Source organism: Lepidochelys olivacea (assembly GCF_965140295.1).
Source record: "Lepidochelys olivacea isolate rLepOli2 genome assembly, chromosome: 1".
NCBI lineage: Eukaryota > Metazoa > Chordata > Testudines > Cheloniidae > Lepidochelys > Lepidochelys olivacea.
In genome coordinates, this window is record NC_140411.1 from 114310077 (window position 1) to 114324514 (window position 14438).

At 43.2% G+C, this 14438-nt stretch overlaps 1 protein-coding gene across 4 annotated transcripts in view; it reads right to left on the reverse strand.

The window, feature by feature from the left end:
• The window catches only part of SH3RF3 (SH3 domain containing ring finger 3), a 393042-nt gene that overhangs the window by 92517 nt on the left and 286087 nt on the right, over nucleotides 1-14438 (reverse strand). For 2 of the 4 annotated variants that reach the window (XM_084617098.1, XM_084617097.1), the window contains exon 4: nucleotides 1447-1800. The exons of the other annotated variants lie outside the window; for them this stretch is intronic. In XM_084617098.1, coding sequence (XP_084473224.1) covers nucleotides 1447-1800 — 354 coding nt within the window. The remainder of the gene's footprint in view (nucleotides 1-1446; nucleotides 1801-14438) is intronic. 4 annotated transcript variants of the gene reach the window in all.

The window sequence follows — 14438 nt, forward strand, 5'->3', positions numbered from 1 at the left end:
GAATCTATATGATGTATCATGGGGTAATCTCAAACAACTACAACCCATACACAATGGGGACCACATCCGGAAAGAAATCTTTTCTGAACCCCTGCTCTTCTGGCCTTCAAACAAGCCCCCAAACTCTCCAAGCTCACAATCAGAATTAAGCTCCCCACAGAACAGGACACTGCCAGAACAAGAGACGCAAAACCTGCAGATATATCCCCACTGCTACAATGATCAGTATCTCCTGCAACACATCTTTCAAGATCCACGTGTCCTATCAGAACATGTGGTATGCCTCATCCAGTGCACTAAATGCCCCAATAACAACTACGTGGGTGAAACCAGACAATCGTGCTCTTGAATGAACTCACACAGAAAAATGATAAAAGACAAAAATGCCACATCAGCTGAGGGAGACACTTTTTACAAGGTGATCACTCTATATCTGACCTATCAGTCCTCACTCATCCTCAGAGGAAATCTGCACAAAATTTTCAGAAGACGAGCCCGGGAGCTTAAATTCATAATTTTGCTCGACACTAAAAATCATGGGCTTTGGGCTTGTCTATACTGGCAACGTTAAAGCGCTGCAGGCCCCTAAAAAACCTGCCTCCATGAGGGGTGCGGCTCCCAGCACTGCTGCACTGTCTACACTAGCGCTTTACAGTGCTGAAACTTCCTGCGCTCAGGGGGGTGTTTTTTCATGCCCCTGAGCCAGAAAGTTGCAGCGCTGTAAAGTGCCAGTGTAGACAAGCCCTTAATAGAGACACTGGATTTATGGCTTATGTGCTCACTACTTGATGCTAAACTATCTGTTTGATCTTGTATTTAGCTGTGACCCACTGAGTACCTTTCCCAGACCTGAAGAAGAGCTCTGTGTAGGTCAAAAGCTTGTCTCTCTCACCAACAGAAGTTGGTCCAATAAAAGATACCACCACACTCACCTTATTTTTTTATTTAAATCTCAGCTGTCACTTTTTTAGTTCTGCAAAGATACAAAATATTTAGAAATAGCTCATTGTTATTTGATTCACACTCACGTTAATTTACAGATAGACAAAGTGTTTATTTTGAAATTTTAGTTAAGGGTGGAGGAAGTGGGCTATCGCTGAGACACACTCTGCTCAGTTAAAGCCTAAAGATAATGATTACAGCATAGTCTGAAATGTCCCAAAATAGGGGTTTGTTTACCAGTGAAACATGACTGACCCTAACCATGTTTATTACTTAGAGAACTAAAATCAAATAGTAACATTTTAGGGCAGTCGGAAGTGGTGTCATTGAAAAAAAGAAGGTCAATGAACAGCAAAGTGTTGCGCACAATGTATAATTATGCATAAACCACAGCCACGTATTTAGCTAGGTGACCCTGATATTGCAGGTATAATAAATGGAGCTATTTATCAGACCTTATCTCTTCCTCAGCTCAGTGTTACAGTTATGTGATGCATTTTTTACCTGGGCTGGAGCACTGGATGAAAGATGAGTCAAGTCTCCGATTCTGGCAGCAGCTCGGGGATCACTAGAGCTGATCAAAACTGGAGCACTAATGTCCATGGAATGCCTGTTATGCATGGCCTGAGAGGATTTGTGTGTCATACTGAGAGCAGTGAAGGAGTGGCGTTTCTTGGCATTCTTCTTGCCATCAATATGCCGCTGAATGGCACTGACTGCTCCTGTATTGTTTAAAGTAGAGCACTGGGCCAAATTTACTGCCATGTTGGTGTCAGATGGCAAAGGGACATCACAGCCAGATGCAGCAGCTAAGCATGTCTTGTCCATCTCTATAAGCTGTTTAGCTGATTCGTTGAGCTAAGTGCAGAGAAAAAAAAAAAAGAAGAATGGGGAAATTAAAGAACTGTCACATCTAGCCACTGAACCTGTGAGTTCAAATGCTGCACTCATGCCAGCACTATTAGGACTTCACTTACAGAAGCACCAAAATCCTTCTGAGCGTTTAAAAATAAATAGTGGAAGCCCATAATTTTAATACTCTTACACCCATGTTGAGTGTAATCCCATGGAAATCAATTCAGGCTAAAAAATTCAGCTTCCTGAAAGCAGCTACAAGCTTTCAACTCCCCAAGGCTCTAAAGAAGACAGTATAGCATTTCTATCCACGTCAAGTGATGTGAACAGAAGAAAAAAAGCAAAATAGTAAGGAATATAATTTATACCCACTTTAAGGCCCCTTTACACAGCCAAAGCCATGAAAAGGGGCAGTAGTGTAAGAATTCAGGCCAGTGGGTCTAAAATTGAACCAGCCCGAAATGGAGGAACCCAAAACTACAGCCCACTTTTCAAAATGTAGCCAGAAGTAATTTGCCTGAGACTACAGAGGAGCTACTGTCACAGCTGGGGTTAGAACTCAATACTTCCTGCATTCCCTAGTCCTGAGCAGAGTGTGCTATGCTATATTCTTTTTGCTAAACAATGCCTCTCTCATCTCAAATGCTAGGCCAGCAAAGTCTGTCAAGGTTTAACAAAATGGTTGGTGTTGAATAAAATGATATATTTGTTACCCTATGTACCCATGCTGCTGTAAATGCTACTAAAGAATTCACTAATAGTGCTTTGTCTATGTCCTGCCAATCTCTCCAGTATAATACCTCACTTTTCACAGGGTTATTATAAATATGTACTCTAGGCTTGTCAGTCCAAGAGCATTTCTTCCAAAATCTCTCTAATATTTTTTCTTTAAACATAACTAATATTTTTATCTGTGTACAAAATTAAAGCAAAGGCTTGTTCCAGTTGTATCATTTCGACTGAGCAGTATCACAGTATCGCACCTATTCTAACAAGATGCAGTCAAAACCGAATAAACAATAAACAGGAAACATTAAAAATGGTTCCCAAGAACTCTCTCCCACAGTTTCAAACTTAGCATACAGTCCACGTGGAAAGCAGACATTGGAGAGGAGGCAGCATACCACGAATGTCTATTCTCTACCAACTAGTCATGATCAATTTAACAGCTCTGGGTGGCCCTGACCCTACAAAATGCAGAAAACATGCTATGTGGAAGTCCCATTTCTCTGAGGTTCTTGACTTGCCAGCTAACATAACTCATATAAGAAAGAACCTTTCTTACACAGTTAGAAATTCTGTAGACACACAGAGATGACCATATTCACTGTTCTACAAGGCACATTCTGGAGTAAGAAGCATTTTCTAAGACACTCATTGCCAACAGTCTGAGCATCCCTCAAGGGGTGCTGACAGCTGGGGGACAGGGAGATGGTATGACTCAGCCAACAGACTTTTATATTAAACTAGAATACCACACAATAGGATTTGTATTTAATGAACAGAATCAATATATGAATGATGTTGACTAAGGTAAATACCTGCACATTTTCACATATACTAGCACTCTGAGGTTAATCTAAACCAGAGTACACGAAATATTACATTGGATGAGCATGGATTTTATTACGGTATTGCTATTAATAAATGCTAATTATGATGGTATCACCAAAACACCCCAGTCAAGCTTAAGGCCTCATTATGCTGCACAAACATACAGAATGACATAATCTCTGCCCTGAAGACCTGACAAGCCAAATTTAAAAACAAGACACAGCAAGTGACGGTAACTGTAAGAGAGAGGGAGGCAAGACAAGAGTAACAGGATCATACAGTTATGTAGCTTTGTTGTGAAACAGCTTGATGGTTCCAAATTATTGTAACAGAATTCTAAAATATAAATAAATAAATAAACTGAGTCAGCATTTTTCCATAGCTCTCATAATTCTTATGGATGCCCGACTCCAGTTTACAAACCTCATTCCCAAGTAAGAGGTGATAAAACATTAACATCCAGAACATAAACACACTGTAATTTTTCATCCACTGACAACCTCCACCAGCCAAACAACAACCTCCAATTAGTGATGCACTGCTACTGACAGTGCTGGGAATAGCTGCTGGGAGTAACTGATACCATTCAATTACAAGGCCATTTTACCAGCTGCATTCTTCAATATGGGACCATTACAGGAGCCAGCACTGTGCACTGCACCTGCCAGTTTTTGCCTATAACAGCTGATCCCATTTGAGACTCTTCAAGAATGTCCATTATTTCCCGCTTCATCATGTTCTAAATTAGTATAGCCTAATATTTGCCAGCAGGCTCCAAGTGGCAACAAAACCAGATGGTTCTTAGGTGTTAAAGCTCTGCTTACCCAATCGATAGAGACCCCCTTACTGAATAATTTAAAAACGTTAAGGAGGGAAGCTGAAACACTACCACAATTTATGAGATACAGAAGGTCTCTTTTCTGCCACAGAACATGATGAATTATTTTGCTAGTGAGTATCAAATGGGCTAGGAATATCTGCAAAGAGTTTAATAAAGTGTTTTCTTGGACTCTGTGATAGGACCCTGGTTTCACAGCAATGTCCCAAATGGAGTCAGAAGTGCTCCTGCTTTTACTCTTAACATCAGAACTATAATTCACTATCTAATAACCCATCTATAAATCCCATTTGTCAATCTTGTCAGAAATACAGTAATGGGCAACCACTGTAGAACAATGATCAGGCTCTGGCATAAGAAAGAAACGCTGGAAATATTTTAGAGGAAAAGTGAATCAATATGTTTATAGCTGTATCATTTTCTTTTCTTTTTCCTTCTCGCTTGATGACCAAATTCCAGAGGCTTATCTTCTAGTGAGTCTGGCCCCCAGGTACCAATATATACCTCAAAGACACTATGGATATGGAAGAAAAAGCTGAGCTAGGAGATTGATTCCTTTTTGTAAATGGCTTTTACAACTTCTTTTTTAACCTGAATACAAACCTCCCATTAAACACTAAGAATTTAAACGTATCATTAATTTCTGTTGTCCTTCAGCTGATCTTTATACAGTAACTGTTTGCAGTATCAAAGCTTAATGGAAAGCTCTTTAAAACTACTCATGATTTCGACCCATTGACAGTCTCAGGAACTGGACATTTCTAGAGCACGGTATATCCTACTGCAATTTACCGAATCTTTAATTTCAGAATCTGCATTTTCTAACATCTCTTTGATGTAAAAATAAAAGAAAGCCTTAGGCCATGTCTACATTACGGACCTTACAGTGGCATAGCTGTACTGATGCAGCTGCATTGCTGTAAAGTCTCCTGTGCAGCCGCTCCATGCAGGTGGGAGACAGCTCTCCCATTGGTATAATTAAGCCACCCCCAACAAGTACCGGTAGCTATGTCAGCAGAAGAGCACAGCTGACATATGGCTGTATGCAAGAGCACTTATGCCAACAAAACTTATGTCATTCAGGGGCATGTTTTTTTCACACCCCTGAGCAACAAAAGTTTTGCTGACATAAGTGCCAGTGTAGACATGGCCTTATGTTGAAATCCTAGCCCCTCTGAAATCAATGGCAAAACACCCATTGCCTAAAATGGGGCCAGGATTTCACCCCAACTATTTATATAACAAAGCGAGCCATGGGGATACCACAGAAAACTCAGCATATAACCATTATGGACAGGATCCTGCCAGGTGCCGAGCGCTCTGACCCTGATGTAACAAAGCACTTAAGCACATGCTTAACTTTAAGCATGTGAGTAGTCCTGCAGTTTGGGGGCAGAGTGATCAGCTTCTTGCTAGGTAAAGTTTTATAGAAGGCTTGTGAGAGGAAGGAAAAGATCTATAGGAGAGGACCATGTAAGGGTTGTGAAATGCTCCTTATGTAAGATTGTCTATAGGGACTCAGTTAATTGATTTTGGGTTGCACATGGCTAAGATAATTGTATAACAAGCATCAGCTTGTAGGGTTATTGTGTCCCCTCCCTATGAGGAAATGCTCACACTAGTGGTAATTGCATCAATAACTGGGGCTTGATTTTGCTGATTTTGTCTCAGAGACAGTGATATTCTCAGAACAAGCTTCCTTCAGGGGCTAGTTCACCTCCACACAACCTTCATTCTCAAAGGGAACAATGATCAAGCTCCATTTCATTTAAAAATCTGCTGCCCTTGGTCTGGTCCTCGTTGCACACCAATTCACAATATAAGCTGCCATGATTCTGGCATTTAGCCAAAGACAGTCCATCACCAGGTCATACAAAATGAACCAGGTGCTTTTTTCCCCCTCCAGTTCTTTATTTCACTTTTAGATATTCTACTTAAGCCTTTACCACATGGGCTACAAAGGTACAAGTACTAAGCTGGATCATTCAGGACTACTACTGCTGCCAAAATTGTTTTATTAGACTCCAGATAAACTTTACTTTTCTGCAGAACACATTATGATGATTCTCTCTCTCTCAGACATTTCAATCTCCTATGTGTATGTTAGAAAGGGATTCAGTGCAAATGCTATCAAAATTGAGGTGATACAAGACTGAGCTACATTGTACATTGGACTACATACCTATACATGGGAGTAAGAATTCCCCTTATGCCTCTTTGTGACCTAATAGACCTTGGGTCTTGCTGCGCCGGAGCATGCAGCACTATTCGCCCACTTCCTCCCTCCTCTGAGAAGGTAGAATGGACAATAGAGGAAAAATTATATGATGGCAAGCATGGATTGCCAGATTCTTTCTTTGTGTGTGTGTGTGATAATCTGCTGCTGGCATAGGCTAATATTTAATAACTATGCTATGGAGCAAGGAGGAAGCAGAAGTGTTGTATCTACACTAGAAACTTTTCCCAGTATAGTATTTTTTTTTTTTTACTATAATTCTATACCAGCAAAAACCCTATTGTAGATGCAGTTATACCAGCAAAAGGGCTTTTCTGGTTATTTATGTATTTGGTTATAGATTTGCTTTTGAGTGATGTCTAGCTGACCAAAGACACAATTTCTCTGTGGTCCTGATTCAGCAATGCACTTAAGCACATTCTTAAGTCCCATCAATGGGACTAAAGTGCTTTGCTGAAGAAGAATGGGATTACTCAAGCATTTCTAGTGAAGCACATGCTTAAGTATTTTGTTGAATTGGAGCCAGTCTGATCTGAGGAGTGGAATTTATGTAAGATCTCTAGAAAAACAATGTTTCGTGTTTTCTATGGGCCTTTTGCAGAAACAGTTACCTAATGAAAACATCAGGGTTTCTGGTTTGCAAACATAGGTATAAACAAAGAAGTCACGTTGAATTCAAGCCCCATTAAAAACAAAGGGGGGAACCAGTGTCCGCTTAATAAAAAAGGATACAATGGTAAGGAAAGAAAAATGCATTCACCATACTCTGGAGTTAAAAACAAATTAAAACTATTAATAAAGTTTCTTCACAATGCCCCTCTGATAAGATTAGAAGTGTTTGTACCCACAGACTGCGAATTTTGATATTTTACAGTTAATAAATACTAAGAAGGTTAAACACATTGCTATTTTATGCCTCTCAGAGACTTTGGTAAATTGTAGCTCCATGGCTGGATTTTATGATTAAAATAAACAGTCTGAATTTATTACAGTGCTTGCAGTTCACAGTAGATATTTGTAGAAAATATTATGCTCCTAAACTCTCAATAAATTTGTTACACTAGGAACGTTACTTATACTCACAAGTGTGGTGATGCGGATCAATGAATGAGAATGTAACTACGTAAACTACTTCTGCCCTTGCCAGGTTAATAAGAACTACAGCATATTTAAAAGTGTTCTCGACATTCTAATACATAAGAAAAATAAAAATTTTAAATGTTCAAGAAGCTTTTGTTTGTACTCTCCAAGCTTTCAGCCATAGCATCCATTCTGCTCCTGCTCAAGTGAAATAACAAAACTGCCACTGATTCAAATGGAAATAAGATAAAATGCATCCTTAATTACTGGTGCTTTAAAGGTTTGTGGAGTAGTTAATGAAGTTTAAACAGAACAGTTCTGAAGACTTACAAGTGGATTGATAAAAAGCAAGTATATTGTTAAAGTTTTACTAAATACATTTATAATCTCCATGTTTATAGAAAGCCTCCCAATTTGTTTAACAATGGCTTGAATGTGTTGGAGGAAAATTATAAGATCCTTGCAGCAAGTGCCAATTTATATACACTTCTTTCAAAGAAGGAGGCATTAATCAAGTATAATGTGAAAGAAGAAATTATAATGAAAACCAAAGCATTACTGAATAGTTCTTGGTGTTAATCTCTGTAACAACCCAGTGTTGCGAGCGTTCTAATTTATTGCAAGGCAGCGACCAGCAAATGTAGAACAGATTTTTCTGGAAATGGTTTATCCACTATGGAAGAGAAACTCACACAATCCCCCTCACCTACTGTGATTCAGAGAAGATTGGCTCCATGCAGAATCAGGCTGACAATGAAAATGACAGACTGTGCAGGCGCAGTAAGTGACAAGGGGCATACTGCTAGGGGCTCACCGGCCACTCTAAACTCTGTGCCTCTCTGCAGCTGAGATATGGGGTTCACTCAGATATAAAAGCCCAGTAAAAACATAATCATGCTCTCAGAGGAAGATAAATCCCTAAACATATAACTATGCAGCAGCTTGCCTATATTTCTCTTAACAGGCTTACCTAAATTCTGGGGGAAAAAATTCTCTTTAATACTGTTCCTTGAAACGTAGAAGGTATTTCATAAGCTATTTTCCTGTTTAACAAGATCTTTCTTATTTAGCACCACTGTCATTTCTAAAATATCTAGAGGCTGAAGGAATGTAGTATATTAGAACAATATGTTCTTGAAAGAACGTGTCATTATAATCCTGCAAAATGAAAATACATGATGCAGGCAGCAGGAGTAAACATTAACCCGTGGGTGGTGAACTGGGAATACTCTTTTCCTTTTCCTTGTTCTCCAACAGTCTTTGGACAGAAAATGATTCATATGGATCTAGGAAAAACAAATAGGTTGGGGAATCACATAAAATATATAGTATATTGCAAAGCATAACTCGTTACCTTTTGCAAAAAAAATCTAAATTAATGACTATTGCTGAGGAGAAAAGGAAAGAAAAAAACCCAGGAAATTAAAAATAAAAACCCACCAAAAAAAAGTTCAGTTTTCTAATTTTTCCTATTTCTTTCTGGAACAATTCCAGCTTTGCAGCCTTCACCCTTCAAGTATGCTGACTATTCTGTCCCTGACATGTCATCTCCTGATGAATGAATCTCAGAACTGCTGCACATCTCCAACATTTGAGGATATTTTTCTTCATATCTGTTCAATATGGGCCAGATTTTGCCACTCTCAGTCATGGTGAGTAATTTCTTACTTCACAATTGTCCCCATTGAAACCAACAGGAGAGTTAGCAAATTAAGGTCCTACACAATGTCAGTAAAGTTGTGCAATAGGGTATTTACCCCACACAGGTTGCAAAAGAGTAATATGGGCCTCAGAGACCAATTAATCAGACTGGGTGCATCTGGAGGGTGAGCCAGGACCAATTAGAAATAAAGTCCAGCTTGGGGGAGAGCAGGGTTTTGTCTCCCTAAAGGGCTAGGTGATCCCTACTGAGGAGAACGCAGAGGAGAGAAGCTGGGAAAAAACAGTTACCTACCTTTCGTAACTGTTGTTCTTTGAGATGTTTTGCTCATATCCATTTACCTTAGTGGTATCTGTAGGCCTGGCTCTGGCACTCTCTGGAGCCCTGCACTCATGTGCCGCTCGCCCTGCGCCCTCTCATTTCCTTCTTGCTGTCAACTCTGATGGTGGAAATGGAGGGCGGGTCATGGAACGGACATGAGCAACAGATCTCGAAGAACAACAGTTACGAAAGGTAGGTAATCATTTTTTCTTCTCTGAGTACTTGCTCATGTCCGATTCTATGTTAGGTGACTCACAAGCAGTATCCCTGGAGGTGGGCTCAGAGCCCACGGACGTGCAGCTTGCAATACTGCTCTGCCGAAGCTGGTGTCGTCCTGGGCCTGCTGGGTGATTATGTAATGGGACATGAAGGTGTGGACAGATGACCAGGTAGCAGCTCTACAGATGTCTTGAATTGGCACCTGGGCCAGGAAGGCTGCTGATGAGGCCTGCACTCTGGTGGAACGGCCGTTACAATCGCTGGCGGAGACACCTTTGCCTGTTCATAACAAAACTTGATGCAGGTGGTTATCCATGAAGAGATTCTCTGCGAAGAAACCAGCAGACCTTTCATCCTGTGACTGCAACAAAGAGCTGTGTTGACTTGCGGAAGGGTCTGGTCCTCTCAATGTAGAAGGCTAAGCCCTGCCTGACATCCAGGGTATGTAATCTGCATTCCTTGCCGGATTTATGAGGCTTGGGAAAGAACAATGGAAGAAATATGTGACACCACCTTTGGCAAGAAGGCAGGGTGAGGTCACAGTTGGAGCTTATTCTTGTAGAACACTGCGTAGGGTGATTCTGATGTAAGTGCTCTAATTTCAGAGACTCTTCTAGCCGAAGTAATTGCAACCAGGAAGGTGACCCTCCACAATAGGAGCAGCAGCGAACACGAAGCTAACGGCTCAAAGGGGGGGCCCCATGAGCCTTGACAGCACCAGGTTCAGGTGCCAAGGCAGGATAGGGTCATGAACTTGAGGATAAAGTTGCTCCAGGTCTTTCAAAAATCTTTTTCATATCATGGGAAAAGACAGATCTGCCCTGAACCAGAGGATGGAAAGCTGAATGGACTGGCAAGTGAACTTTGATAGATGAGAGTGATAGACCTTGGTGTTTGAGATGCAGCAGGTAGTCTAGGATGGATTGCAGCGAGGTCTGGTCAGGAGACAGATTTTGGTCCATGATCCGGCATGAAAAGCGTTTCCATTTGGCCAGGTAGGTCACCCTGGTGGAGGGCTTTCTGCTACCCATCAGGACCTGCTGGACTTGTGTCGAGCAGGCTTGCTCCTCCGCATTCAAACATGCGGCAGCCACACTGTCGGGTTTGGGTGCAGCAGACGTTCGTGTTTCTGAGACAGTGAGTCTGGCCAGTGTGGGAGGTCTAGCGACGCTGCTACCGAGAGCTGAAACAGTGTGCCAAACCAGCGTTGGTGCAGTCGCGCTGGAGCTATCAGGATAACCTTCACCCTGTCCCTCTTGATCTTCAGGAATACTCTGTGAATCAGTGGTATTGGCGGGAAGGCATACAGTAGCATCCCCAGCCATGGAAATAAGAAGGTGTTGGACAGGGAACCTCTGTCAAGCCTGTGGATTGAGCAGAACCTGTGGCACTTCCTGTTCTGTCTGGATGCAAACAGGTCCACCTGGGGAGTCCCCCCCAGTGGGAGATCGCGCTGGCCACCTCTGGGTGGAGTAACCACTGGTGCCGAGATGAGAAGAACCTGCTGACATGTTCCTGGCACCCGGGAGATGTGAAGCCACAAGATGAATGGCATGCCATACACAGAAGTCCCATAGCCAGAGAGCTTCTGGGAAAAGGGCCAATGAGAGGGCTCTGCCTTGTTTGTTGATGTAGAAAATCGCGGCGGTATTGTCCATCGGGATTTTGACAACTCTGCCCTTCAGGTAAGGAAGGAACACTAGGCAGGCTAAGCGTATTGCCCTGAGCTCCCTGACATTTATATAGAGGGGGAGCTCCTTCTCCGATCAGATCCCTTGCATGCTGATGTCATCGAGGTGGGTTCCCCAGCCCAGGTACAACGCATCAGAGACCAGCGTCACCAGTGGAGATGGGGTGACAAAGGGAATCCCTTCCAACACTGACTGAGGGTCTGTCCACCACTCCAGGGATGGCAGAACATGTGGCAGAACTGTGATGACTAGGTCCAGGCCGTGCCAGCTGGGAGCATAGACTGATGCTAGCCACAACTGATGCTACAGGGATCTGAGACATGGCCACACGTGCCAGACCACATAAGTACATGCTGCCATGTGGCCCAACAGCCTGAGGCAGACCTGGGTGGTTGTGAGAGAGTGTGCTCTTATGTGGGTAATAAGCTCCGACATGGCCTGGAACCATGACTCTGGTAGGAAGGCTCTGGCCTGGGTGGGGTCGAGCACTGCCCCTATAAACTCTATCCACTGAACTGGGTCCAGGGTTGACTTCTGCTTGTTTATAAGCAGACCCAGGGCCTGAGAGGCGGTCCACAGTTTGCCGCTGCACTGAACCTGGGCTTGTGACCGGCTTCTGACTAGCTAGTTGTTGAGGTACAGGTATATCTGAATGCCCCGGTGCCAGAGGTAAGATGCCACTACCGCCATACATTTCGTGAACACTCATGGTGCAGCAGAAAGGCTGATTTAGTTCAGGATTGGTCCTGCTTTGAGCAGGGAGTTGAACTAGATGACCTCCTGAGGTCCCTTCCAACCCTGATATTCTGTGATTCTATGATTGAAGGGTAGTATTGTGAACTGGTAATGGTGTTGACCCACTATGAAGTGTAAGAACCTCCTGTGTCCATAGAAAATGGAGCTATGGAAGTAAGTGTCCTTTTAGTCCAGGGTAGCAAACCAGTCTCCCACATCCAGAGCGGGAATAATGGAGGCCAGGGAGACCATGAGGAACCCCAACTTCTTCAGATACTTGTTGAGGTGATGAAGGTCTAGGATAGGCCTGAGGCCCCCGTTGGCCTTCGGCATTAGGAAGTATTGGGAATAGAATCCCTTTCCCCTCTCGTCTTGAGGAACTTCCTTGATGGCTCCTACCCAAAGGAGGGTTTCCACCTCCTGTGCGAGAAACTGCTTGTGAGAAGGGTTCCTGAAGAGGGACGGGGAAGGGGAGTGGAAGGGAGGGGAGGAGGAAAACTGCAGGGTACAGCCAAATGTTATGGTGCTGAGCACCCAGCGGTCCAAGGTAATTCAGGCCCACGCAGAAAGGAACAAGGATAAATGGTCCAGGAAGAGAGGGGGAGCTGAATCTGAACAGGTCCGGTGTGTTGCCCTCGGTGGCACCCTCAAAATGATTGCCGTTGACCACCCTGTTGGCGAGCAGGGCCTGAATGAGGGGCCAAGGAAGACTGGGTCAAGTGGTGACACTTAAACCCTCTGCCTTTCCTCCTGTAGGGGCTCTGCCGGGAAGGACCTGAGCACCTGGGTGGCTGCTGGTGCAGATGCTGCAGTCTCTGCATAAGACCATGTGGAGCAGGTCAGCTCTGAAGTAACCCCTGTGTAGCTTATCTACTCTAAAGCAACTTGAGCTTTATGTCACCAGCTCTAAGTATAGACACACCAACAGTCTTCTCAGAGTGTAGTAATTCATTAGCTCCAAATGTTAGCCCTTCAAACACTATAAATACAGTGACTGGCTCTCAGGAGAGACAACAGAATAAAGTGGATTTGGAGTTTCTAGGCCATGCTCTTGACTTGTGAGGTGGCTAAATGAATTAATGAATAAAAATTCCACATGTAATGAAAATTTTCTGGAAGTGCATGACAATGATTTTGCCTGTTGCTGTATCACACCATCTCAGTGATGCAAATTTTTCTCTAAAACATTCTCCTCTGATAGAGGCCCCCATGCACTGCACCCACATTTTAGCAAGCAGAGAGAGAGTGCATCCTAAGCAATGGGATTTCAGAATTTTCTTTTACAATGTGTGCCACTATGATGGCACGAACTGCACTCATGCAGAGGCTCTTACTAGGACATTAATTGTATTATCAAAGCTCCTTGGAACCCCAGTCCTGGACCCAGACCCCATTGTGGTAGGTGCTGTACAAAGAGAACAAAAAGGCTGCCCTTGCCCCCAGGAGTTCACCATCTAACTATACAAGAAGAGACAATGGATGGATACAGACAGGCCAATGCAGGACTGCAAGGAAACAACGAGAAAATACACATCAGCATTATAGGCAGTAGTCTCTGCCCATCTACAGTCTAAATGTTGTTAAGTTTATTGCGGGCATCACAGAAGAGCAGGCTGTTAAAAAGGGATTTAAAGGAGGATAATGAAATGTCTTTGCACATGTTTATTGGGAGCTCATCACTAACATGAGGGGCCGCGTGGGAGAAAGCACGAAAGGAGCCTGTTTGAAAATTTAACAAGTGCGTGACGGAGACTGGCACTACGGGCCAGCTGGAGATGGGAGTCAACACCTTGATAGTGAATAAGAGATAATAGGTAGGGTGGGGATAGGTCAGCAAGGGCCTGGAAAATGAAGAAAGCAGCTTATGTTTGATATGATAGAAAGGGACGAGCCTGTGGAAGGATTCAAAGAGAGGGGTCAAAGCAATGGGCTAGGAAAACTACTGTTGCAGCAGCATTCTGAATGGATACGACTCGGGCAGGACTGCATTTGTCAAGGCCAGAGAAAATGATGTTACTGTAATCAAGATGTGAGATGATGAGAGCCTGGATGAGAATTTTAGCTGTGTGGCCGGGTAGAGACAGACCGGAGGATCTGTGAAGCCGAAAGGTGTTATCTCTACTACCTGAGCGAAAGCAGAACTTCTACCTCTGTATGGGCCAGCAACAAAAGGGCAATAGTCACACGCCTAACCATTCCATCTCAGTGCACAGAAACAACAGGCAAGGGGCATATGGATCAGATAGGGCTGACAACTTTCTACTCACACAAAACCGAACACCCTTGCCGCACCCATCCTCTGAGGAC